This window comes from Somniosus microcephalus, chromosome 17, assembly GCF_052327205.1.
Source record: "Somniosus microcephalus isolate GS21.2 chromosome 17, FLI_Smic_1.0, whole genome shotgun sequence".
NCBI classification, from domain to species: Eukaryota; Metazoa; Chordata; class Chondrichthyes; order Squaliformes; family Somniosidae; genus Somniosus; species Somniosus microcephalus.
The window spans coordinates 84,100,120-84,127,091 of record NC_141003.1 but is presented as its reverse complement, the minus strand read 5'-3'; the positions used below and the strand labels follow the sequence as shown (position 1 = coordinate 84,127,091).

The following is a 26,972-nucleotide window of genomic DNA, read 5'->3' as shown; positions in this document are numbered from 1 at the left end:
TCGTGTAGTGATGTGACAGTGAGAACAGTGAGAACAATATACAGTGATAACTATAACAGTGGTTTACCACAAGCACACTTTAACAGATTACAATATTTACCTTCTAAACAGTCCTGGGGACTTCTCAAACTCTGTGTCTTTTAGTAACTTAAAAGAAACTGGCAGACATGGTGGATCAAGGGCAGTACATCAGTAGAGGGGAGTTGAGAAATTATTTCACCCAGAGGGTGGTGGGGGTTTGGAACTCACTGCCTGAAAGGGTGGTGGAGGCAGAAACCCTCATCACATTTAAAAAGTACTTGGATATGCACTTGAAGTGCCGTAACCCACGGGGCTACGGACCAAGAGCTGGAAAGTGGGATTAGGCTGGAGAGCACTTTTATTTGGCCGGCACAGACATGAATGGCCTCCTTCATCTGTGCCATCAATTTCTATGATTCTGTAGGTTAACGTGCAACATTTATAAAAAATAATTAAAAAAAAGTTTGCTTTTAATTCACAAAATGTTGCTGGATGTGTATTAAGTTACTTCTCTATTTTGCCCCCCCCCCCCATGAAAAACACAACACCATATTCCTAGAACTGCCTCATCAGCTGTGATCTCCACTTCCTATATTCAGCTGAGCCTGTCTTTTGTGTGTGAAAACCAATTAAAATATATCTGTTCACCTTGAGTGTTTGAGTAACCTGAACATTCTATGACTGACCCAAAGCCTATTTTTTAGCTGATATATGGTGTTACAGATTGCTTGTTCGGCAGATCTAGTGGACTTGAGCACAGTATTTGTTTTGGGGAGGGGGGGGGGGGTAGGAAATTGGTATGTGTTTAGCACTGTCTTGCACAGATTCCCACTGGCTGGATCAGTGTGGGTGCTTGAGCTTTTTAAACTGCTCTACCGGTAAGCTGGTTACATGTACTGATGGTGCCATACTGGGAGAATTGTGAGATCGAGACAAATTTACGTATGTGCCTTGTTGGCTGCTTTTTCACTTGAAGCTTTCCTTTTAAACAGGAGGGGGTGGTCGACATATTTGTATTAAATATTGAGCTTGTGATCAGAATAAGCAATCTGATGGAGGAATTAATTGGTTTAAATGGCGGTGGTAGTTTCTTTCCCTTGCTCTCCGTGGCTGCTTTAGAATGTCGCCTGCTGTTGTAGTTCTGTGCTGCTACTCACCTTGGACATTGTAAGTTAATTTGAAAGATGTGCAAGGGGAAAATATGACCCAAATCCTTCGTGGAAAAGGACGTTGGTGCTACTAGTGCTTTATCGATTAGTTTGCACCTACCTACCCACCATGACACATTTCTTTTCTTCTCTTGAATAGCATCCGTTCCACACCTGACCAATTCCCCCACTGTGATTGTGATGGTGGGATTGCCAGCTCGGGGAAAGACCTATATTGCAAAGAAACTGACTCGCTACCTCAACTGGATTGGAGCCCCAACCAAAGGCAAGTACAGTACCCACGCAAAATGCTGTTGAGTAAGGCTGGTGCATTGCATTACACAATCCTTGTGCACCAGCCTTGCCTCAACAGTAATTTCTGACGAAGGGTCCCCGACTCTCGACGTTGACTCTTTGTTTTTCTCTCAATGCTGCCTGACCTGCTGAGTGTGTCCAGCATTTTCTGTTGCATTACACAATTGGGTTGTTGCATGTAGAGGGGGTAATGACATTTTATTTAGATCCTCCTTGTTGGTGAGCAGCCCAATATCGCTGATCTCAAAAAAAAAAAAAAAAAAAAAAAAAAAAAAAAAAAAAAAAAAAAAAAAATCCATTCTAACAAGGGTCTTTGGCAATTGAGTAGAATGCAGTAACCAGTGTGTGAGATTTCAACTCTTCCATTGGTTCTAGGCAAACTTCCAGGTCAACCTCTAATACTCTGGTGCGGGTGGGCAAAAGTCTTTCAATAAGGATCTTGTTTTAAGTGGGAGAATCTAGGACTAGGGGTCACTGTTTAAAAATAAGCCCATTTAAGACAGAGATGAGGAGAAATTTTTTCTCACAGAGGGTCGTGAGTCTTTGGAACTCTCTTCCTCAGAGGGCGGTGGAAGCAGAGTCTTTGAATATTTTTAAGGCAGAGGTAGATAGATTCTTGGTAAGCAAGGGGGTGAAAGGTTATCGGGGGTAGGCGGGAATGTGGAGTAATTGGATCAGCCATGATCTTATTGAATGGCGGAGCAGGCTCGAGGGGCCGAGTGGCCGACTCCTGCTCCTAATTCGTATGTTCGTATATCTCAAAAGGTATGTTTGGTTGAGGGTGGTGGTGGGGTGGGCAGGGCTGGAAGGTATAAAAGCTGTACTGGCTAATGTAGGAGGTATCACTGTTCAATATAAATTTACAGCATCGCTTGATTCACAATTTCTATTCACAGTTAAACTGTATCCTGGGAATCAATGTAGAAATTGTTCTTGTGATGATGTGGGATGTTGACTCTCAATCTATGGCTAGGCATGAAATCAAAAATCGGCACAACCTGTAGACTTGGCAAATAGTAGGAGGGTGGTACGTGATGCAGGTTGGACAGGCAATTGTGAAATCTTCAACTCTCTTTGCAACATGCCACACTAATCATACCCTCCCCCTGTTTGTGTGTAGTCTTCAATGTTGGAGAGTACCGTCGCGAGGCTGTGAAATGGTACCGATCTTACGACTTCTTTCGCCATGACAATGAAGATGCTATGAAAATTAGAAAGTAAGTGGCTTTGGAGCATGTTTCTTAACTCGCATAAAATGCAATACTTGCATGTAGATAGAATTTCTCTAGTATTGTGCTATTCCGTCTTAATACTGTAATGTGTCAAAAGAAGGTTTAAACCCTTCTGTGAATACCAATAGGATAAAGATGCTGGCATGCTCTATAAAAACTCAAATCTTGTGTTTATCCTCCCAAAGTAGTTTGTGTGCTAAAGGGATACTATTTAATTTCTCTTTGCCTGCTTCCACCCACCTTTATTCACCCCGCCCCCACCTCCAGACTTAAGCAATGTTCCCTGTAAGCTGCACTTGGTTCTGTGCGGCCTGTTTCTTTTAATGCTTTGTCCCTTTAAATTTCTGCGCATGTGTGCGGTGTTTACAATGTAAAAGTCGGTGAGCGGCCTGCGCGGGACCCTGCAGATGACCGCGCGAGCAGCTTAACGGGAACATCGGACTCGAGTGAATTGTCCTACCTCACTCGTGGTGAACTCTGGAGACTCTCATTGTCCAGAACGAACAGAATTGTCGAGGCTCGTGCACCTTCCCTGCTCTGTTTCACTCTGAGATTATACCAACGTATGAGGGACAAGTAAAGACCCTTCGGTCCATCCAGCCTGTCCCCCACACTTGTGATACCTTGTGTATCACAACATCTACACTCCACCCCACCCCAAAACCATTTGATTTGATCTGGGAGAGACAAAAAAAAAACACCCAGGCCAATTTGGGGAGAAAAATTCTGGGAAATTCCTCTCCGACGCAACTAGTCCAGGAGATCAGTCTGGTCCTGAGTTCCCTGCAATACCTACCTTGTGTGGAATGGAGATTCAGAAAGAGGGAGAAATCCTACAGAAGAGGCCAGAAGCCAAGCTCAAAGTACAGATGAGTGAGACTGATGTGGCAGTGTACGGTAGAATTGGCAGGCTATGCATGTGATACAAGAACAAAATTTGGATGGCCAACACCTGCTCCTGACTTTTGAATGGATCCTGCATTGTAATCAATAAAATTGATTACACTACAGTGCTCGAACCTTAAATAAATTGCATGAACATTGCAAATAATTGACTTCTTTTGTCTCCTTGATTTAACATCAGATAGGAGCAGGAGTAGGCCATTCGGCCCCTCGAGCCTGCTCTGCCATTCAATGAGATCATGGCTGATCATCCAAACTCAGTACCCTGTCCCTGCTTTCTCCCCATATCCCTTTAGCCTTAAGAAATATATCCAACTCCTTCTTGAATATATTTAATGAATTGGCCTCAACTGCCTTCTGTGGTAGAGAATTCCACAGGTTCACCACTCTCTGGGTGAAGAAATTCCTCCTCATCTCTGTCCTAAATGTCTTACCCCTTATCCTTAGACTGTGACCCCCCTGGTTCAAACCACAGTGCTCTGCTCCTCTCTCTCGTTTTCTTTCCCCACCTCTCTGACTATTTATTCTTCAGTATTTGAAGGAAGAACTTGATTCAACTACTCCTGAATCTTTTTGGGTAAATTTGTCCTTACAGTGGAATAACCCATGTGAATATCCTTAACATATATCCTGAATATTCCAGTTTGACTGTACATGGACTTAAGGAAACTGCTCTGAACCAATGCATTCCACTAATCTTCCTGTCCACAGGTGGTGCATTGTGAGCTCCGCATCATTTGAGGTGGGAAGGAAACCAGTGTATTAAAGACGGACTAGAATAGTTTAAATACTGTAGTTCCTAATAGAACAACCTTGGGTTTGTTAAAACAGTCATTGTCTGTAAATTACAATAGAACTGTTCCTGATGAATCATTCTGGAAGCTGTGCAGGCGACCAGCATTTGTGTGCTAAACTAGTCTATCTGACTTGTCCTCATTGCTTTCTCCAGGCAGTGTGCCTTAGCGGCCTTAAGAGATGCAAAATCCTATCTCACTGAGGAAGGTGGCCAGATTGCAGTAAGTCCCTCTCCATAACTAACAGACTAGGCAAGCTGCTTTTTATATAGTGGAGTGATCCCTGTGCCAAGGTTTCTCTTCCCTCCCCCAAGGGTACCATTCACCATCATGGGACTCCTTCAATTGTCAGTAAAGGGGGTCCCCAAGTTTGGATTTTTTTTCCTGTCGGCACTGTCTCATCATTACTCCATGACCCACAGAGGAGCGGCAACTCGAGCACTACGTACATGTTTTCCTCTTCTGTTCTGCCGGGGAAATGATGTGTAACACTGCGCAGGGCGCCATGTTAGGGCATGGCTTAAACTTGCAAGAGATGGGCGCCCCTGGGGCTCGGGACTTGACCATTTGGTTGGAGTCACGCAATTAACTGCTTGAACGGCTGAGGCTACCTTGACGGAATAACGTTTAGCCTGCGCGGTGTTCAAGATGTAATTAATTCTTACTTCTATGGCAGTTTAACTTTTAAAAAAAAAAAAAAAAAATATTTATTCAAATGTCGTCTTTTACCTATGCTATATTTTAAATGGTAAATTGTGCCAAATATTGTAACAGAAACGAGAGTGGGAATTGTCACCACTCCATTTAGGTACCAACGTTACAGTTGATAGGTGAGTTTTTGTACTCCAATTACCATCAGGCTAATTAAGAAGAAATTCTGATGTTTTGAACAAATGGTGCAGCATAATGTAAGTTGAACACTTGTGACCAGAGCATCTTGGGTTTTTTTTTTGTCCAGGTTTTTGATGCTACAAATACCACCAGGGATAGGAGAGAGATGATCATAAACTTTGCCAAAGAAAATGGATGGAAGGTCAGTATAGTCTCTCGGCAATTCTGTTACTGGATTCTTCTCGGGAGGAGGTCAGAACCATCCAAAGCTCTTTAGTCTTTAAACCAAGAGGTTGGCACATTGAGGTACATTATGGGCTACGCTGGCTGATGCTTGGCCAGAGATGGTATGGTACTCGAACCGTATAGCTCTCTTTCTTGAGTTTGAAATGAGGATGTGTGCTTGGAATTGGAGTGCTTTGTCCATATAAGAACCTAAGAAATAGGAGCAGGAGTCGGCCATCCAGTAAGATCATGGCTGATCTTCTACATTAACTCCACTTTCCTGCACTATCCCCATATCCCTTGGTTCCCTTAATATCCAAAAATCTATCGATCTCTGTCTTGTGGATGCTCAATCATTGAGTATATTCAGGGTAGAGAATTCCAAAGATTCACCACCCTCTGAGTGAAGAAATTTCTCCTCATCTCAGTCCTAAATGGCGACCCCTTATCCTAAGACTGTGACCCCCTAGTTCTAGACTCTAGCCAGGCGAAACATCCTCCCTGCATTTACCCTATCTCTCCTCGTAGGACAGTTTCCCCCCCCCCCCCCCCCCCCCCCCCCACAACCTCCCAGGAATCAGTCTGGTGAACCTATGTTGCACTCCCTCTAAGGCAAGTATATCCTTCCTTGGGTAAGGTGACCAAAGGGTACCGAGAGGCCTGATGTTGAGTGAAGCTCCCATTCTACTCTCAGCAACTGGGTATATTTTCGTTTACTTGCCAATGTGTGAAAATCAGTATTTTGGGTATAAAACTCGCCTCCGAGCACTTTCTGTAAGTGTTTCCATTTCCCACGTCCACTATCCTTGTGATGTGTGACAGACTGCGAATTTAGGCCCGAGTTTCAGATTTGCGCTCGTTCCTATTTAAGAGATGATAAGCTCAATGCACGTAGGCGCTTTTAAATGTGGGGAGATGCAATTTTATCAGATCAGTGTGGCTTGATTTGAAATGCAAGGATAGCGTGCAAATTCGGTGCTGCCAAGTTCACCATTATAGGAGCCCTTATTGTGAGTGGACATGGGCATCTGTTGCACTCCAATCCAGTACCTTGCCTTTTTAAGAAATGAATTGTCTTTTTTATCCCGGCTCTGCACTCCTCTCAAATCCTATCCTGCGGTGTGTATGTTGATGCAGACAGAGCATCTTTGTGGTGTTTTGCCGATCCAATTTTAATTTCTGGAAGAGGAAGCTATTTGGTGGGGATAGATGAGCATTAAAGGTATTGAACCCAGATGCTGTTGAAAATTGGGATGTGGGGGAGTTGCTAATGGGGCGCAAAGCAGCTAGTGCCTGGGCGCAGCGCCACTAACGCCTTGTGTGAAAATCAGCGGGAGGTTAGTGGTGGTAGCTGGTGGCGCTGCACCTCCAGCGATGACGTCATCACGGTGGCTCGCGCCCCCTGACTTGCGGCCGGACATTATGTCCGACAGGATCAGGGGGGATGTTTTTGTGGCCGGGGCGAAGATAATTAAAGGGCAGGTGCCGGGTGACCATTTTTTGGGGGGCCGCCTGCCAGCACCTGCCCCCTCTGGCCTCCTCCTGCAGGGTGCCGGCTGCGATCGGTCAGCCCACCAATCCTCTTGCCTGCTGGGCTCTTTTGCCAGCACCCGCTCCCCAGTGGTCCAGCAGGGCCCTGGTGCGTGCTGCGCTAGGCCCCTCCCCTTTAATCAGGGGAGGCCTGCAGTACCGTGGCGCTACGTGCTGACGTGCATGGCGCTGCTGCACGTAGCACCGCGATATTCAATGGAGCGCCCCAAGAAGGAAAGGGAGCACTTCCAGTAGCCCCGCCTCTTGCTTCGGGGTGCTAATATTCAATTTCGGGCGCGGAGGCGCTAACCTTTTCGGGCTGGTGAAGTTATCGCCCCAAAGGGGGCGCAAGCCAATTTTTACCCCCTTGTCTTTGGTCAGGTGACATTTCAACACTACTATTGATCTGATGATGTATTAATTGGTTTTTCCATCCCATGTGAAGTTTTTTAAAAAACACTCTTTTGCTTGCAGGTATTTTTTGTAGAATCAGTTTGTGATGATCCAGGTGTGGTGGCTGCAAATATTATGGTGAGTGGGGGGAAATGTGTATTCATTCTGATAGGAATCATTATGGACCTTTTCTGTTTCATACTATTTAATGGCATTCAGTGTTGGGTTTTCGACCAGCAGCGGGCTGGTCTTAATTTGTCAGCACAGGTTAATAATGTTTCGCTGTCCACAGGATGTGAAAGTGTCCAGTCCTGATTACATGGATTGTAACAGGACTGATGCAATGGAAGACTTCCTGAAGAGAATTGAATGCTACAAAGCGACATATCAGCCTTTGGATCCAGACAATTATGACAAGTAAGACCAAAACCTCCACTTGATCTTTTGACGTCGATGCAGTGCCTATGTTTGTAACTTTCTGATCACCACAACATTCTTCCAAATACTAATACAAAAGCAAAATACTGCAGATGCTGGAAATCTGAAATAAAAAAAATAAGTCGCCCATTTAAGACAGATGAGAATTTTTTTTTCTCAGAGGGTCGTAAGTCTTTGGAACTCTCTCCCTCCGAGGGCAGTGGAAGCAGAGTCTTTGAATATTTTTACGGCAGAGGTAGATAGATTCTTGATCAGCAAGAGGGTGAAAGGTTATCGGGGGGGGGGGGGGGGAAGGAAAAGGCGGGAATGTGGAGTAATAAGATCAGCCATGATCTTATTGAATGGTGGAGCAGGCTCGAGTGGCCGACTCCTCCTAATTCTTATGTTCTTATGTCTCAAATGATATGTTTGGTTGAGGGTGGTGGGCAGGGCTGGAAGGTATAATGTAGGAGGTATCACTTTGCTCAATATAAATTTACAGCGTCGCTTGACTCTCAATTTCTATTCCCAGTACAAACAGAAAATGCTGGAAATACTCAGCAGGTCAGTCTGCATCTGTAGAGAGAGAAACAGAGTTAATGTTTCAGGTCGATGACCCTTCGTCAGACTGTTCAGTCATCGACCTGAAATGTTAACTCTGTTTCTCCCTCTCTCTCCAGATGCTGCCTGACCTGAGTATTTCCAGCATTTTCTGTTTGTACTTCCAAATACTGTAGCATTCAACTGGTGTGGGGATGTGGTTTAATCAGATGGCATCCCAGTACAGCAAGACAAAGAAAATACTATTTGTTGAAGATGGTTAATGCACACTGGAGGTTCCTTCATAGTTGCAGAATGTTGTGCTCGGGGCTTTTGTCTTGGGTTCAGGGTGATGCAAGGCAGTGGCAGCTAATTACTGAGGATCCACAGCTGCTGTACCACACTCCCGACCTCCAACTATAGTTTAAGCCAAACCCCTAATGCAAGGAACATTTAGGAGCAGGAGGAGGCCATTTAGCCCCTCAAGTCTGTTCTACTATTCAATGAGATCATGGCTGATACGAACATACGAATTAGGAGCAGGAGTCGGCCCCTCGAGCCTGCTCCGCCATTCAGTAAGATCATGGCTGATCTGATTACTCCACATTCCCGCCTACCCCTGATAAGCAAGGGGGTGAAAGGTTATCAAGAATCTATCTACCTCTGCCTTAAAAAATATTCAAAGACTCTGCTTCCACTGCCCTCTGAGGAAGAGTTCCAAAGACTCACGACCCTCTGAGAATGAAATTCTCCTCATCTGTCTTAAATGGGCGACACCTTATTTTTAAACAGTGACCCCTAGTTCTAGATTCTCCCACAAGAGGAAACATTCTCTCCACATCCACCCTGTCCAGACCCCTCAGGATCTTTGTTTCAATCAAGTCACCTCTTACTCTTCTAAACTCCAGCAGATCTGTGACCTTACTCCATATACACCTGCCTTTGCCCCATATCCCTTAATACCTTTGACAAAAGTCTATCAATCTCACATTTAACAATTGACCTAGCGTCAACTGCCGTTTGTGGAAGAGAGTTCCAAACTTTCTCCACTCTTTGTGTGTAGAAGTCTTTAGTAACTTCACTCTTGACAGGCTTGGCTCTAATTTTTAGACCATACCCCCTAGTCCTAGACTCCCCAACCAGCTGAAATAGAAACTATCTTTTCCCCTGAAAGCACCAGATTTGTCAATCTTCAATTTAATCCAGATTAAATATCAGTTATCTTTAAAGACCAGTCCAATATAGCACTTTAAAATTGTGTTCTCAACTGAAACTACACTGCAAAATGTCCCCACTCTCTCAATGACTGACGTAAATAGACCTAATTCTGCACCTATACACTGCTAGCCATTCAATTCCTACCATTGCACATAAGACCTGAATCCAGAGTTGGAAAATGGGACCAGGGCAAACCCTGCTTATCATCCTATTTTGCAGAGACTCTGAAGGACTTCCAATTGTAATTGATGTCTAAGGATGTCGCTCCTAACAATAGATCTGGTTTTTGTAGAGTTGCAGTCAAGGTAACATCATTTCAAAAGTTATTAGAGAGTGAAGAATTGCACTGCCAATCTGTGCTAACATTTCTCCCCCCTTCCTGTTGTTTTTCGATAGGGATCTGTCCTTCATCAAGGTGATTAATGTCGGCCGGAGGTTCCTGGTAAACCGGGTCCAAGATCACATCCAGAGCAAGATAGTTTATTACTTGATGAACATTCACATCCATCCTCGTACAATCTACTTGTGTCGCCATGGGGAGAGTGAATACAACCTCCAAGGCCGGATTGGTGGCGACTCTGGTCTCTCATACAGAGGAAAGAAGGTACCTTTTAAGACTTAATAACAACAGAAAATGCTGGAAAAACTCAGCAGGTCAGGCAACATCCGTGGACAGAAATTTGAGTTGACTTTTCGGGTCGCACCCTTCTTCAAAAGACTTGTACAATATTGGGTATTCAGATCCACATCATGCCAATGTTGCCATCAAAGAACATAGGAGCAGGAGGAGGCCATTGAGCCCCTCGAGCCTGTTCCGCCATTCAGTGAGATCATGGCTGATCTGTGACCTAACTCCATATACCCACCTTTGCCCCATATCCCTTAATACCTTTTGGTTAACAGAAATCTATCAATCTCAGATTTAAAATTAACAATTGATCTAGCACCAACTCGTGTAGAAGAGAATTCCAAACTTCCATCACTTTGTGTGTAGAAGTGTTTCCTAACCTCACTCCTGAAAGGTCTGGCTCTAATTTTTAGACTATGCCCCATAGCCCTAGAATCCCCAACCAGCGGAAATAGTTTCTCTCTATCTACCCTATCTGTTCCCCTTAATATCTTAAACTTGGATCAAATCACCGCATAATCTTCTAAATTCCTGGGAATACAATCCTAGTTTGTGTGATCGTTCCTCCTAATTTAACCCTTGGAGTCCGGGTATCATTCTGGTAAACCTACGCTGCACTCCCTCCAAGGCCAATATACCCTTCCTCAGGTGTGGTGCCCAGAACTGCTCCAGGTGTGGTCTAACCAGGGCTTTGTGTAGCTGCAGCATAACTTCTACCCCCTTGTATTCTGGTCCTCTAGATATAAAGGCCAGCATTCCATTAGCCTTTTTGATTATTTTCTGTTCCTGTCCATTACATTTTAATGATCTGTGTACCTGGACCTCCAAATCTCTTTGGACCTCCACTGCTTTCATCTTTTAACCATTTAAAAAGTACCCTGTTCTATTCTTTTTAGTTCCAAAGTGGTGGTTCTTGAATTGGGGTTGAGGTTCAACTTTTCCTTTTTTAGCTAGTATTAATGTATCCTAACATTGGTTTCATAAGTTACTTATCTTGTGTCTCATTATGGTTAACAATTACTTCACAGTGCTTTGTATGGCTCACTAACCAGCTTATTAGAAATCTACAACACTAAATAGGTAATCTGATGCCTCTGTTGCACCATTTCCTTCCTAACATCAATGTAAGTGATCGACTCTTCCTGGGCAGATTTACTCTGCCCTGTCCAGAAGTAATTGTAGCATGTGCAATTACCTATTTAGTTTAAAGATGCTTTAGTCTGTCTGTTGGCTTTGCAATTTAATGTCAGCCGTGGCTCAGTGGGCGGCACTCGCCTCGGAGTCAGAAGGTTGTGGGTTCAAGTCCCACTCCAGGGACTGGAGCGCAAAAATCTAGGGTGACACTCCAGTGCAGTGCTGAGGGAGTGCTGCACTGTCGGAGGTGCAAGTCTATTGGATGAGATGTTAAACCGAGGCCCTGTCTGCGCTCTCGGGTGGAGGTAAAAGATCCCATGGCACTATTTTGAAGAAGAGCTGGGGAGTTCTCCCCAGTGTCCTGGCCAATATTTTATCCCTCAATCCACATCATTTAAACAGATGATCTGGTCATCATCAGATTGCTGTTTGTGGGAGCTTGCTGTGCACAAATTGGCTGCTGTGCTCCCTACATTACAACAGTGACTCCACTTCAAAAAGTACTTCATTGGTTGTGAAGCACTTTGGGACGTCCTGAGGTCGTGAAAGGCGCTGGAGAAATGCAAATCTATCTTTTCTGAATACAAGTTTTTACTGAGTTTGAGATCATGCAAGTGAATGATGTGCAGTTAGTAATAATGTAAATGTTCAAATAGGCCTTTGGATAACGGTGACTGTTAGTTCGTTCAATGACTAGCCTATCTTTTAGGGTCACATGGTGCTTTTTTTTTCTTTTTGAAACAATGAGGACTTTCGAAATATATGAAAATCATCTTGAGGTGGTTTTTGCTTTTTTATTTTGCAGTTTTCCACAGCATTAAGAACCTTTCTGGAGGAGCAGAATCTTAAGGACCTGAAGGTTTGGACCAGCCAACTGAAACAAACCATCCAAACAGCCGAGGTTTTGGGCAGCCAGTACGAACAGTGGAAGGCACTGAATGAAATAGATGCTGTAAGTTGCATTGAAAATTTGCTGTCTTTTTATTTAAAAAAAAAAAAAAAAAGTTATTCATTCACAGGATGTGGGCGTTGCTGGCAAAACCAGCATTTATTGCCCCTTGAGAAGGTGGTGGTGAGCCGCCGCCTTGAACCTCTGCAGTCTGTGTGGTGAAGGTGCTCCCACAGTGCTGTTAGGGAGGGAGTTCCAGGATTTTGACCCAGCGACGATGAAGGATCGGCCGATCTACTTCCAAGTCAGGATGGTGTGTGACTCGGCGGGGAACTTGGAGGTGGTGGTGTTCCCATGCGCCTGCTGCCCTTGTCCTTCTAGGTGGTAGAAGTCATGGGTTTGGGAGGTGCTGTCTGTCCATTTTAATCTACAGAAAACTTTCTTCATTATTTGGAATTCTCTGTTCATTTTTCTGACCATGAATTAAGTATGTGTTCCCACTCTTTTTCCCCATATCCTTGTAATTTTTTTCTTCTTGTATTTATCCAATTCCCTTTTGAAGGCTACTATTGAATCTGTATCCACCGCCCTATCAGGCAGCGCATTCCAAATCCTAACCACGTGTTGCATTAAAAAAAAAAAAATTTCCTCATGTCTCCTCTGGTTCTTTTGCCAATCACCTTAAATCTGTGTCCTCTGGTTATCGACCCTTCTGTCATTGAAAACAGTTTTTCTTTATTTACTCTATCTAAACCCTTCATGATTTTAAACACCTCTGTCAAATCTCTTGGCCTCCTGTGTATAAATAAAAATTGATCTTGACTTGGCAAGATGTGATTTTTAAGGCTTGTATTTGGCACTAGGCTTGATAATGCTGTAGTATGATCTGGGTTAGTTTGGGATTCACCTTTAGTCTTGGATACTCTGAAGGTGTACAGCGATGATTTTATAAGCCTGCTGACCCATAGTTCTACCTTTTTTTAGCTGCGTTAAACATGCAAAACCCTCAGGAGAACCGTGACGCAAGCTAGGCCTGTAACCTTTGATTGCAAACGAGCATCGGGACGATTGCAGAAGCCTGGCATGGGTTGGGAAAAGTTTGAGCAGCAATGTGGAGGAAGGCAAATGGTATGTTGGCCTTCATTGCAAGAGGATTTGAGTACAGGAGCAAGGATGTCTTACTACAGTTATACAGGGCCTTGGTGAGGCCACACCTGGAGTACTGTGTGCAGTTTTGGTCTCCTTACCTAAGGAAGGATATACTTGCCATAGAGGGAGTGCAGCGAAGGTTCACCAGACTGGTTCCTGGGATGGCAGGACTGTCGTACGAGGAGAGATTGGGTCGACTAGGCCTGTATTCACTAGAGTTTAGAAGAATGAGAGGGGATCTCATTGAAATGTATAAAATTCTGACAGGGCTAGACAGACTGGATGCAGGGAGGATGTTTCCCCTAGCTGAGGGTCTAGAACGAGGGGTCACAGTCTCAGGATACGGGGTAGGACATTTAGGACTGAGATGAGGAGAAATCTCTTCACGCAGAGGGTGGTGAACCTGTGGAATTCTCTACCACAGAAGGCTGTGGAGGCCAAGTCACTGAATATATTTAAGAAGGAGATAATAGATTTCTAGACACAAAAGGCATCAAGGGGTATGGGAGAGAGCGGGAATATGGTATTGAGATAGAGGATCAGCCGTGATCATATTGAATGGCGGAGCAGGCTCGAATGGCCGACTCCTGCTCCTATTTTTCTTTGGCCGTGATACACTGGCAGGAGCTTGGCTGTGTTAAATTTAACTGATTTAGCACCAAGTTAAATATGCTGAAGTGGTTTGCCGTCTGACCTGTTTTGAGTGGAGATGTTTTCTCTTCAATCGCAGGGCGTGTGTGAGGACATGACCTACGAAGAAATAAAGGAGCAATACCCTGAAGAATACGAGCTACGCGAGCAAGACAAGTATTACTACCGCTACCCAACCGGTGAGGTAGGTTCGGCTTGGTAGCAGCTTGTGTGGAGTTGACCGAGCCATGACCTTGCGTTAGGTCTGAAATATTTGAAGATTAAAAGATTTAGCAAAGCGCGGAAGCGACACTGCGTTCACAGTGCTGCTTTGGGGAGCCGCAAGCGAATGAAGTAGGTTTCGGAACTGGTTTTATGATCATTCTTTTTGAAGGCTGAAGTTTCCCTGGCAGCTTCCAGGATGTTTGCAGGCTTTTCTCATTAGATTTTGCAGCGACGGTGCTGTTGTAGATAATCCACAATAGTACTTAATTCCTCGCTTTAACAGGATTTTTTTTTTTTTTTTTTTTAAAGTTTAGATTTGAGATTTGCCAACTGGAAAATGTAAATTGGATTGTGTTTCTGCATGGTTTTTGGATTCTGCTGCAAATTTTTTTTTTTTTTTTTTTTAGTCCTATCAAGACTTGGTGCAACGTCTCGAGCCTGTTATCATGGAATTGGAGAGACAGGGTGATGTTTTGGTCATCTGCCACCAGGCCGTCATGCGCTGCCTCCTCGCCTACTTTCTAGATAAAAGCGCAGGTAAGTGAAGAGAGGTCCTGTCGAGCTGTGCAGCGGTCGTTGAGGTCCCGTGCAGGCCAGTCACCGGCTTTTCAATGTAAAAAAACAAACAAACCGCGCATGCACGGAAATTTGAATAGGTCGCGCAGACCGTTAAAGGGAACATTGTACGTGAATTGAACCGGATGTTCTGCAGGTGTCCGGTTAATGTCTTTTTGTTCGATATTTAAAAAGTGACCAGTTTTCTTTTGCTGCCTTTACATCGCTAAGTCTAGATGGTGCAACAGTACAATATAATCTGCAGTGCCAGTGGAAGACCGCTGTACATCTACCATGCATAGTATTAAATGTTGAGAACTGAACGAGGGGATTAAATTGGAGTTGACTAATGATGGATTGTTTCCATTTTAGATGAACTACCCTATCTCAAGTGTCCGCTTCATACTGTATTGAAGCTGACTCCATTTGCTTATGGTGAGTTGCGTGATTTCTTTGTACGAATCTGGTTAGATTGCTTCTTAAATTCAACTGGATGATAATTTTTCTACTTTTTAGGTTGTAAGGTGGAGTCTATCTTTTTGAATGTGGAAGCAGTAAACACACACAGAGATCGACCAGAGGTGAGTCTTCAGTTTATTGTGCGCACAATACGCTCTGGTTTTAGATTGAATTCGTATCTATCTGAGCCATTTCCCTGCATCATCGTTTAGCAACTTGCCTGATGTGATTGAGAATACCATGGGGTGGGAAATGAGTGAAAGCCGGAACATGGATTACACCAACCCGAGTAAGATCCAGTTCCTCTTGAGCTGGCTGAGAGTTGGTACATGGGAAATGGGTTTTAATTAAAGAGAGTGAGTACTGCCAAGTAATGTAATCGCTGGAGGTGCATCAGCTGTTTGCATGTGGCTAGCTTAGATTAACTTGGAGGAAGAAAGATCTATTTTGAACTGCATTATGATTATCTCGGTATCTAAGCAGATTTCTGAGGTGGTGGAAACTGAAAATTTCTCATCGTAGCTTTTGGGATGAAGAGTGTACTGATGTAGTTTAAAGATGTCATCTTCAGATTACAAAGACCTTGGAAAAAGGTCTTTACCTTCCAAAGAAGGCAATGGATTCCTTTACCCCCCCCCCCCCCCCCGGGCCTCTGTGAACTTTCTGGCCCATGTGCTTTTGCTGTTGATTGGGTTGGTGGTCTGTTGACACACCACTATCGGCGTGGTTGATTGGCAGTATGTCATGAGGTGAATGGTAAGGGCTGCTGTTCCTGTGGGTAGGTTTGCTACCTCTGCGTTGTATGGCAGAATGGGATTGAATGTGAATCCTGCCCCTTGTCGCTGTGCGCTGGTGCTCCATGCACTGTGCTTCTCTGCAGTTTAGTCTGCTGTCCCAGGTAGATATACTCTGGTTTTCACGCTCCAAATTGGATGAGAGCAGATACCTGGTTTTGCTGAAGAACAGTGGAGGCAAAAATCCCCGAGTCCTATTTTTGTCCTTGGTAAACACTGCATTAATGAGGCACCTCTTTCTTCCCTGTCCTTCCATACTCCTGTGCGCGAGTCTAGCATCTTGTTAAAAATGAGGGCTGACCATGGGTGTCTGCTGAGGATCATTTCACTGTTCTTAATATTTTTACCTGCTACTCGAACCAATGCCTGACGCTGGGGGCAAGTGCCCAAAAGCTCTGCCGCCACTGAGCTAGCTGCAAGAAAGTGAACAATAAGAGACAATTGTCTGAGGGGTTCTTGGGCAGTATCTCGATTTGTATTGTTAATCACCAAATCCCATAATTAGTGTACCTAAACCACTGTTGCCATGATACCCTGGCAGTGGTGGTTTGGCCCCTGTATGAGGTGATGCTGCGTAGATCACCTGATGCTGTAATGGAGACTGGTATTAAATGGAAATCCTTTGAGCTGCAAACTTTACCATCGGTAGCTCATGCTGAATGCATTTCTTTTTCACTTGCACCCCAGAAAATTGAAACAATTTGCACTTGTCTTAAGTTCAGATCAAATCCTATTGGGATTTCTTTTAAAACAAGATTTGAAATGTTAAGCATAAAGTGGGCTCAGCTGTTCCATCGTATTCCATAAAATGCTAGACCGGGGGGGGGGGGGGGGAAGAAATGAAGTGTAACGGACTAACATTGATCAATAGAACACGCAAGTTCATGAATTTTTGATGGAATGGATACGTAGTGGGTGGTGATCGATCGAAGTGGTTCATCTGTTGAATTAAATCAATAATTGGAGCACTAGAAATTGGCCTGGTTGTTTATCTTTCTTAAAAATTGCTGGGGGGAGAATTGGGCTGAAATAAAGGAGGAACCAAGTGTAGTAACAAAAGGATCTGACTGTATATAGCACTGTATTACCCCTCCCAGGGCACCCCAAAGCACTTCACACCCGGTGACTTGCTGTTTTTGTAGTGCTCTTTTTATGTGGGTCGACATGACGAGTTAATTTGCATGCAATAAGGTCCCACAAGCTGCAGCTGAAATGAATGACTTGAGGCCTTCTGAACTATACTGCTATGCTATACCCCCGAGTCTATCATGATGCACAGTAATACCCAGTGAGTTGGCCACAAGTGGAACTGGTTCAATTTGTTTGTGTCCTGGCCACTTTTTAGTCGTTCCTGGGATGTGGGCATTGCTGGCAAGGCTGGCGTTTATTGCCCATCCCTAGTTGCCCTTGAGAAGGTGATGGTGAGCTGCCTTCAACTGCTGCAGTCCGTGTGGTGAAGGTACTCCCACAGCGCTGTTGGCGAGGGAGATCCAGGATTGTGTCCCAGTGACGATGAAGGAACGGCCGATATACTTCCAAGTCTGGGTGGTGTGTGACTTGGAGGTGACGGTGTTCCCATGTGCCCGCTGCCCTTGTCCTTCAAGATGGTGGGAGGTGCTGTCGAAGAAGCCTTGGCGAGTTGCTGCAGTGCATCTTGTTGACACAAACTTAGCAGAATTTTAAACCCCTCTTGAGGACATGCTTGTCACAGAGTTGCTTATATTCATGCATTGAGATTGTACATTAAACTGGATTAGTGGATGGGTTAATTCCATTGATGGCTCTGATGTTGTACTGAACCATATATCTTGTGGACAAGGCAAGTCTGATCTTTGATATAAGCCGAGTTAGATGTTCTCATCTAGGTGACTTCAGCAGTACCGGAAAGTGCGTGTGTGGTATTTAATTAGAGCAGGAATAGACTCTGATGTGAAACGCCCACTGTTGAACAGTTCAATGCGCACTGTATCTAGGCTTGCTTATGAGGAATATAGACATGGATGAGATACCAGAGGGCCCATGATGTAATGGAACTGTACCTACCAGTTGAGAAGAGGGGAGAAATAAGTCAATTAAATGTGTGTTTTGATTTCCTTTTATTAACCAGTGCTGGGCTATTTCACGTTGTACTGATCTGTAGCTTTGTTCTGTTCATGGTTACTCGGAGGGAAAAGCACAGCCATATTATTAATCCGTATCCACTGTTCATGGCTGGGTACAAGAAAGATTAGAGCAATTATTGCCCTTTTTCAAGGAGTCTTGGCCGATGGGTCAATCTGCCCTTAAACTCCTGTTGTGCTGTCAGCCATTCAGTCCTTCATTGGTTGTAAAGCACTTTGGCGTGTCCTGATGTCATGAAAGCTGCTATATAAATGCAAGCCCTTTTTTAGTGAGTGATGGTTACTGCCTCGCATATTATTGCAGTGAAGCCTTCTGTGGGGAATTTTGAATTCAACTTGGGTTTTTTTTTAGCGCCGGTGATCAATGCCACCAATGGAGTGATTTGATTTGCTCAACTGGCTTGTAGGGCGAATGATTTATCCGGCTGGTTCACTCAAAGTAGCCGTTTCACAGACTTGCATGGCAGAAGTGCGAGCATTTGGGTAGCAGATTGAAATTTGTGGAATGTTTTTTCCAAATCGCTTGCCTGGATTTTGGGGGGGTGGGGGGGGGGAGGGAAATCCTAGTGAAATGAAAGCGTGATGCGTCTTTTTTTAAATAAACCCAAATGTTGAGTAGCATGAAGTTTGTAACTGGCATTTAGCTTTGATCTAATTGTATGGGTAGGGCTTTTGGTTGAATAATTTTTAATTTGGTGCCCATTTTTGAAGTTTTACCCATGGAAATGGGTGCGAGTGAATGTAGGCAGCTTTGTGATCCTAAGTACTTGCGTGCACACTTCAGTATTGACAACACTGCCTGAAGTCGAGTGACTTGCTCCGATTAGCACTACCACACCCCCCCCCCCCCCCCCCAAAAAAAAAGCCCTTGGACAGGTGAGATATATAGGCTTGTAGTGGGTTTGTTAGTTTGGTTTTTGAAATGCTCCTGTTGTAATTGAGCTTTTCTCATTTTTCCCATTCGCTTTGACCAGGACATTGGTAAGAAGGGACCTAACCTGCTCATGCGACGCAATAGTGTTACCCCTCTGGCAAGCCCAGAGCCCAACAAAAAGCCGAGGATTGAAGGCCGAGAGGACCATGTGGCCTCCTCGTCCTCAGCCATGTCCGTCTGCCTGGCCTCCGACGTGTCCGCACACGTGCCTGGACAAGTTAGTCGAATGTTCTGTAGCATTATGGCTGTCACTGCTGCTTCTCTGCTTTATAATTTGCCAATTCTGAGTTGTCGTTTGCCTAGAATGATGCTCGCTGCTCCATAATCTTACTAATCATCTTTTTATATTTAAAACCAAAAACAGCTATGTACAGCTGTTTTTGAGAATAGTTATACCTTTGAGAATAGCTAAGCTACTTGCTGCTTTGGCGAAATGAAGGTGCTGAAATAGCTCTGCGATTTGTGCTAGCTACGCCTGCTTGCTTTTAAATATGCCAGGAACATTCTTGCCTCGCTGCACATTCCTAAGAATGGGAACGAAAGACCATTTCTCTACAAACTACAATATATATTACAATTAACTCTTTTATACTAACAGCTTTTCCAGTTAAATAAAAAAAGGTAGATTTTTTTTTTTTAGAGAATCTACACTAGCCTATGAATGTTGCCATGCGTTAAGCCTGTCCACTTGATGCGCAGTCTACCCTTGTTTAATTCAAAGTATTTCGCGCACTTTTTTTCCCCAGTAGTCTGAATAAAGGAATTTCAATAAAAGCACGGGAGGCTTCAGCAGGTTTTCCCCTTTGAATTATGGTATTTTTGAATTAAAAGGAATCGGCCTTGGTTTTAGTTTGAAGACTATTTTCAACCTTGAATAGAAGCATGATGATGGGATGAGGAACCTGGGAGGAGAACTGATGTGAGGGTCAAAATTCACACATTGCAGTCTGAGTCAGGGACGCAATAACTAATTAATGATCAGCAGGAGCAACATTTCGTATCGTCTGCAAAGTGTGATGTTTAAATAACGGGCAAAATAGAAGCTTGCACCCGTTAGGGACATTCTGTGTTAAAACTCCAGCTTGCGCCTGCCCCATTCGAGGCCAGCATTGGTGCGACCCTGTGTGACGTGGACAAAAAGGGAGGCGGGTGGTGGAGGAAGAGGGAAGACCAATACTTGCTGGCTACTCACCCAGCTATTTTTCTTGCAGTCTGTGCAGTGTTGCTGGTATCGGATGCCAGTACTGACCTGGATACTCATTGTAGGCGAGTTGTGTGGCACAGCGGGTTAGCACGCCGCTTTCACGCCCGGACCTGGTATTTGAATCCAATTCTGCTGTAATTAAGTTGGATAGGTTTTAACCCAGTTCCGAGTAAGTGTGGGCCCGCAGCTGAAAATTACCCACAAATTGGTACTGAAGTGGTAGTAACCCAGTTTATTCCAAAGACTAGTGTGGGAAGTAGTTTGGGGAGGGGGAGGTAGGGAAGCTCTTGGGTAAAGGTAGTGTTCTGACTTAATTCTGCATCTCATCGCAATACCTGACTTGGTGGTGGGGGGCGTTGATGTTCATAGAAATTTATGTCACAGAAGGAGGCCATTCGGCCCATGTCTGTCGGCTGAAAAAAGAGCTCTCCAGCCCAATCCCACTTTCCAGCTGTTGGTGAAGATCTATCCACAGTAACCTCTGAAAACATGCTGCGGGGAGCTTGACTGGGCTTTCTGCTTTGCTTTGACTTGTGTTTTTTTTTGTAATGAGCTTTTAATAAATGTAATGTCTTTATACTTGGAAAATCAAGAGGAAAACTTACTTGATTTTTAAAGAGACTCATTTTGGCTGAGTTGTCTTTTTTGTCTTGAATTTGCTTTTGTGAATCGTGTTCTGTACCTCTTCATTCTTCCCTTTTTTTTCTCTCCAGCCTTTATTAGGAAAGGCTTGTCTGTAAGTATTTCCCGCTCTCTGTTTCTCATTCTCTCCACTGTCTTTCCAAGTAATTTGTTAGTGTGGGTGCTGGTAATGTACAGCGCTGGCTTTGTGTGGGCCAACACCGATCTTTATAAAAGGTGCTTGTAAATGACAATTAATTAATATTTGTAATTTGGGGATGGACACAAGATAATTTGGATCTCGTGCTTTGGAATGACTTGTTTCTTGTGGTTGTTTTTGTTGCTGTTTTTACTCTGTTGCAGTCTCAACCTGCTTTTACACTGCTTCCATTAACAAAGGCATTGTCCTGATGAAAAGGATTGGAAAAACCTTTTTTTAAGTCGGCAATGTATTGAGACGGCATGATTTGTCTTTTTTAAATTTCCTCCCCCACCTCTAATATCGCTGACAGAATTTCCAATTTAACCAGTTCCTTTTTGGTGGCATTTTAAGCACGCGATCTCCAACCTGTGCAGCTTCTGCAAACACGAGATTTGGAAAACCAACTCCGTGCAGACTTTATATCTTAAAAAAAAAAAAAAAAAAAAATACTCTTGAATGCAAGGATGTAGAGTGAGTACTATTTAACTCGTGACTTTAAAAATAACAAGCTTTTGAAACCACTTTGGAGGCTATCTGGTTTAAACCATTCTTTACGCTTTGTAAAAGACACACTTTTTTTTAAATGAGATTCGAAAGGAAACTTAAAAATGCTGAAATAAAACCTAGAAAATGTAAACCAAACAGCGGATCTGCCAGCATCTAGAGATGATGGGTCGGGGCGCATCCTTTGTCGGTGTTACTGGCATTTTACTGGTAATTTACTAGGTTCCAATTAAAATTCAGAATTGGATTCTCTCTCCCTTTTAGCTTTTTGACAGGAGCAGCACTGGTTTGAAGTTTCAATATTGAATAAAAGTCGTGACGTGAACTCAAATGAGAATTTGGTGTGAATCCAGTTTCCATCGCAGGAATATTGCTGTTTTACCAGTGAGCCCCAAGTCGTACCGTGCCTAAGATTTAAAATGCTAGCCCACCTACACCAAGTTCTTGATGCTTATGGGTTTTGGACTGAGGGCAGGTTGGGGGTGAGGTGTTGCTGAAATAGCCCAAGCTGCTTGTCCTGCTGATTTTGCTTCTAGTTTGGCTGTGTGGTATATTGAGTCCTTTATTCCCTCTCTTCTATTTCCTCTTTCTCCCCCTTACATTTCCTGAATTAGACCAAGTATTTTTAGATAAACCTTGGATCTTTTTTATTTTGAGCAGAATTTATAATCTGTATTTCTGACCAGTGCTGCAAATGGTTTTTGTTTTGTATGCTGATGCTTAAATTTTGTTAACTGTATTCCTTCGCCAGTTAAATGTTCTTCCTTTCTCCTTCACGCTCTCCTTCCATTCTCAGACGAACAATCTTTCATTATCTCACAGCTTTATCCTTACTAATCCTTCAAAGGTAACTGGCTAAATGTGTGCTAGCTGTGCTCTATGATGCTGTAGTGATCCTGTTAACACTTCATTTGCAGGACTATTTAGAAATGAAATCTTTTGCTGGTGGAAGATCTTTCATTTTGCTTTGCAGGGAGTGACCGGGAGCCATGTAATGGATGTAGAGGCACTTGGCTATTGTGCAAACTACCAGATTACCCTGTGCTCCTGATGCCACAGGGCATGCTGGGGTTTTTATTTGTGATGGTCGGGGGAGGAAAGAGTTTAAATCCTGGCGCAAATAAATGCAGCTAAATTGGGGCTCTCCTAAAAACCACAGATTGCCAGTATCTTGCCCGATCAAGACTGTATCCCTCATGATACTGAACAAAGTGTTCATCAGCAGACTTGTAATTGAATTTATTAAACTTCTGGATCAGTCTCCAGGACACAGTCAAGTTATGGCACAAAGGCATGATTCACCAAACATTGTCCGATACATGACCCATTCCTGATTCGCAATGGAAAGTTTCTGTGAATTTGGTCCAAGTTTCTAATCTTCAGATATTGCTCAAAAATTCGATCACAGCCTCTCAAAGGTCAAAGTCGTAACTACAGTTGACAGTGCTGGTGGGGTGGGGGGTTTGGGTAGCATTTCAATGAAAACCTTGTACTTTTAATGAGGATTTATCCTCTTTCTCCCCTCTCCCAAGACCCCCAAAGATACTGTTTTAAACAAAGTATATTCAATCCGAATGCAATCAGAAATAAAACCGATACCTGGAGTTTACCTACTTTTAACTTGTACCTTATTCAAACACAGACTTTTAAATAATGCCTCCAGGAAAAGGGGAAGAATGCATTGGCCAGTCAGTTTTTCTTTTATTCATTTGTGGGATGTGGGCATTGCTGGCAAGGCCAGCATTTCTTGCCCATCCCTAATTGCCCTTGAGAAGGTGGTGGTGAGCCGCCGCCTTGAACCACTGCAGAGTCCTGGGTTCAAGCCTCATACCCTAGTCCCTTGGACATAAATGAATGAATCCCTTTCTATTTATACGACGTGGCTTAAAAATTGTCAAAACTTGCCTTGTATTATTTTTGGATGGTACACTTCTTGCTCCTGGATATGCAAATAGGCATCCTGTTGGCTTATCACTGCTGAAGTGGGCCTTTCCTGGTTTAAAAAAAACAAAAAAAACCTGTCTGAATTAATTTTTAACTCTCCCTGACTTAATATTCCCATAAATGGCGGAGTGTTGTGTTAAATGTAAATGATGAGTTGTGTTGGGAAGGTCAATAGAGCCTACCTGTGCTGGCCATGTTTGTGCCACAATCTCTTCACGTGACGTGGCGCATGTTGACTTTGTAACGTGAGCTTCCTTGTGGTGGTTGTGCACTTAACGCCTATTGCAGGAAATTCACACAAGCAAGATGTTGGGGATTGAATCAGCAGATCGGTTAATTGTTAACTGGGGTCTAGCATAACGTGCAACAGATGAACAAGCTTCATTTAACCAGCTGCTTAGTTGCTTGCTTGCTTGCAGCTTGCTTGAATTTTTTTTTCTCCAATTGAAGCATTTTATTTGTATGCATTCTCAATTTTCTCTTCACTCCTCCACAGATTGTGAATGAGATGCCAAGACCTTCAGATGCTGGGTTGACTCTCTCAGCCCAACAATGAAACCTTCATTTCACTTTCATTTTTGAGGCTACATATCACTTCCCCCCACCCCACCCCTTTTGTGAGGAAACACTGGATTCCTTGGCCTGGATAGCTGTTGCTAATGAGTTCCTTGGATTAATCCATTGGAGAAGATGGGAGAATATGGATTGTGGATTCAGCCAGAAAGAACATTGACCATTCTCACTTAACTGTAATATTAATGTCTTGCTACTGTAACACTGTGCAAGTGCTTTTAGTGAACAAAACTTGTTCAGTTTGTAAATACCTAGTAAATCTCGTTGGAGGGATATATTGAACTGTGTATATATAATGTAAATAGTTGCATAATGAGGGTGGAATCTTTTCCCGTGCTTCAATATTCACAAATCATACAATCTTAATGTAAGAATGCTTCTGTTCCTGAAATTGACACTACAATATCAAGAGAATGTTTGCGAGACCAGTTTGACTTCACCAAGTTGGAGCTCTGCTAATGAAGTTAGCACACTGCTTGTTAAATGAATGGTGCACACATATTTTATGAAAAACTGCGATTGCTGTTTGACCTATTTTTTTTAATTTTATTTTTGTTTCACTTGATCCTGGTATTTCACTATCTTTTTTAAATGAAATGCAGATGTTGATACTTGTGTTCCCAGATGGGTGCCAGTTGTGTAGCTGTACAGAACCTGGAGCCATGGGCACAGAATGACCGACCATGGACTTGTCAGACTTGAAGTAATTATTTGAAATGGCCGTTTACATGCCATGTTCATAGTCGAGATTGTGTGTGAAATGCCACTTTTTTTTGTAGAAAATCATAAACAACTCGACAGTAAATGGGTGTCCAGTTTTTGCTTCGGATTTGAGAAGATGCATATATATAGTGCTCAAATAAAACTAGGATTTGAAAGGGAAGGCGTTGTTTCCGAGATGCTGGAGGACCACATTTGTTACGAAAGAAACTTCTAAGTTGAGGTCATGTCTTATGGGATTAACAATAAGCAATAATGAACTCCGAAGCATCTGATGCTAATGTGTCCAGATTCGGAGAAGCGAATTCTAGCTCTGATGTGCAATGATCAGTGATGTGGATAAGTTTGCATCCTTAGCCCACCATTGGTACTGACTTGTATAACCCCAATGATAATGGAACAATGTCAGCTTCCTTATACAATCTGGAACTTGTGCTGTTAGTAATATAACCACCTCGGCACAAGATGCATGATTTACAACTGAAATTTGTTACCAAATGCTTCAAACTGCCAGGTACAGATTATCTAAACCTTCTATTTAATGTGTACAGTCTACTGATAGGGGCGCGACTGGTGCAGAGCAGTAAAGGATTCCGGTATTACCAAAGGACCTAGTCTTGCGCCCTCTTGCTTGATGTGCTCTGAGGTAGTCGTCTTTCATTTAAACTATGTCTGTTACATTTAGCTGATGTGTGGGATGGTAAAACCGCAGTGCCTAGTGCGTTTGTCTTGCACACTCATAAGTTTAGCAGTATTGCTGAGGGGGCTTGGAAACTGCACTTGACCCGTAGTCTATTGGAGCGCTTTTTTTCTATTGGCAGACTACCAGCATAATCTCCATGTTCTATCCCTTCCGAGGTACATGCATTGTTGCACAAGTTTTATTTATATATTTTTTTGGCGGGCGGGTTAAAACATTGAGGTAAGGGTTTCATCTGAATACGGCTTTAGTGGATACTGGATTTAATAGCATTCACCAAAGCATTTCTGTAGTGATGTTCTCATTCCATTATTTTCTGACTTGGAATGGATATGAGTAAACCCTGAATGCAAAGGCTCGGGGCAAACCGAGCAGACCAACGACGTCTGTCTGATTTTTGTAGTTTATCGTCGAGTGTTAGATTTTTTTTTTCCCCTTGTATTTTATAGTATTGATTCTGCCCTGACATGCAAATTTATTTCAGATAGTTGAGCTTGGGGGGGAAAACTTTGTCTCAAGCTGCGTGGCATGTTGCATCTACTGTGTATGTATGTAATTGCCTTTTTCCTGAGGAAAATAGCTAGATTGTCAGCAGAAAAATACAGGGTACATCTTTCCAAATATGTATATTTTGCAGTTGCTGGACCAATAATAAATCTTGAAAAAAAAAACAACTTGTGACTTTTTTTCTTTTGCTTTGTCTTGTTTAGAGCAAAGAGAATTTCTCTCCACCTGTTGACCTGTGCTTCAAATCAAGGCAAGTTGTCTCGCTCACCTTGAAATGGTGACATCCACGGCTGGGAATGGGCAGTCACTTGCCTGAAACTCGACCCCTGTTTTGTATTTGGTCTATTTGAATCCTTCTCTTCCCACCCCCTTCCTCCGCAAGTGCTCTTAATGTTGAGCTCAGATGATGATGAGATGTATCTCTATCGAGAATTGCAGAGTTTGCATCCATTTTGATCTAATCACATGACTCGATTCCTCCCCCAACAAGGGTGGCATCTTGGGTCAGACCATTTGTAACACAAGTGCTACCAGTGAGTGTCAGCTGTGGCTCAGTGGGCAGCACCCTCACCTCCTGAGTCAGAAGGTCGTGGGTTCAAGTCCCACTCCAGAGACTTGAGCACAAAAATCTAGGCTGACACTCCAGGGCAGTACTGAGGGAGTGCTGCACTGTCAGGTGTCGTCTTTCGGATGAGATGTTAAACCGAGGCCCCGCCTGCTCTCTATGGTGGATGTAAAAGATCCCACGGCCACTAATTCGAAGAAGTGCAGGGGAGTTATCCCTGGTATCCTGGCCAATATTTATCCCTCAATTAACATCGCTAAAACTGATTATCTGGTCATTATCGCATTACTGTTTGTGGGAGCTTGCTGTGCGCAAATTGGCGTTTCCTATATTACAACAGTGACTACA

General features: G+C 43.5%; 1 protein-coding gene across 9 annotated transcripts in view; it reads left to right on the top strand.

Annotated features, from left to right (window-relative positions):
- The window catches only part of pfkfb3 (6-phosphofructo-2-kinase/fructose-2,6-biphosphatase 3), a 134,905-nt gene extending 108,679 nt beyond the window's left edge, over positions 1-26,226 (top strand). For 5 of the 9 annotated variants that reach the window (XM_086010757.1, XM_086010760.1, XM_086010758.1 and 2 more), the window contains exons 2-17: positions 1,330-1,455; positions 2,605-2,701; positions 4,569-4,635; positions 5,372-5,446; positions 7,474-7,530; positions 7,685-7,809; positions 9,964-10,171; positions 12,135-12,281; positions 14,098-14,202; positions 14,630-14,759; positions 15,150-15,212; positions 15,294-15,358; positions 19,125-19,301; positions 21,002-21,024; positions 22,412-22,462; positions 24,056-26,226. In XM_086010757.1, the coding sequence (XP_085866883.1) occupies positions 1,330-1,455; positions 2,605-2,701; positions 4,569-4,635; positions 5,372-5,446; positions 7,474-7,530; positions 7,685-7,809; positions 9,964-10,171; positions 12,135-12,281; positions 14,098-14,202; positions 14,630-14,759; positions 15,150-15,212; positions 15,294-15,358; positions 19,125-19,301; positions 21,002-21,024; positions 22,412-22,462; positions 24,056-24,062 (1,523 nt within the window). In that variant the 3' untranslated portion in view covers positions 24,063-26,226. Of the gene's footprint in view, positions 1-1,329; positions 1,456-2,604; positions 2,702-4,568; positions 4,636-5,371; positions 5,447-7,473; positions 7,531-7,684; positions 7,810-9,963; positions 10,172-12,134; positions 12,282-14,097; positions 14,203-14,629; positions 14,760-15,149; positions 15,213-15,293; positions 15,359-19,124; positions 19,302-21,001; positions 21,029-22,411; positions 22,463-24,055 lie in introns of those variants that run through there. The other 4 variants (XM_086010755.1, XM_086010754.1, XM_086010756.1 and 1 more) reach the window with 4 other exon arrangements.
- The last annotated feature ends 746 nt before the right edge of the window (positions 26,227-26,972 follow it).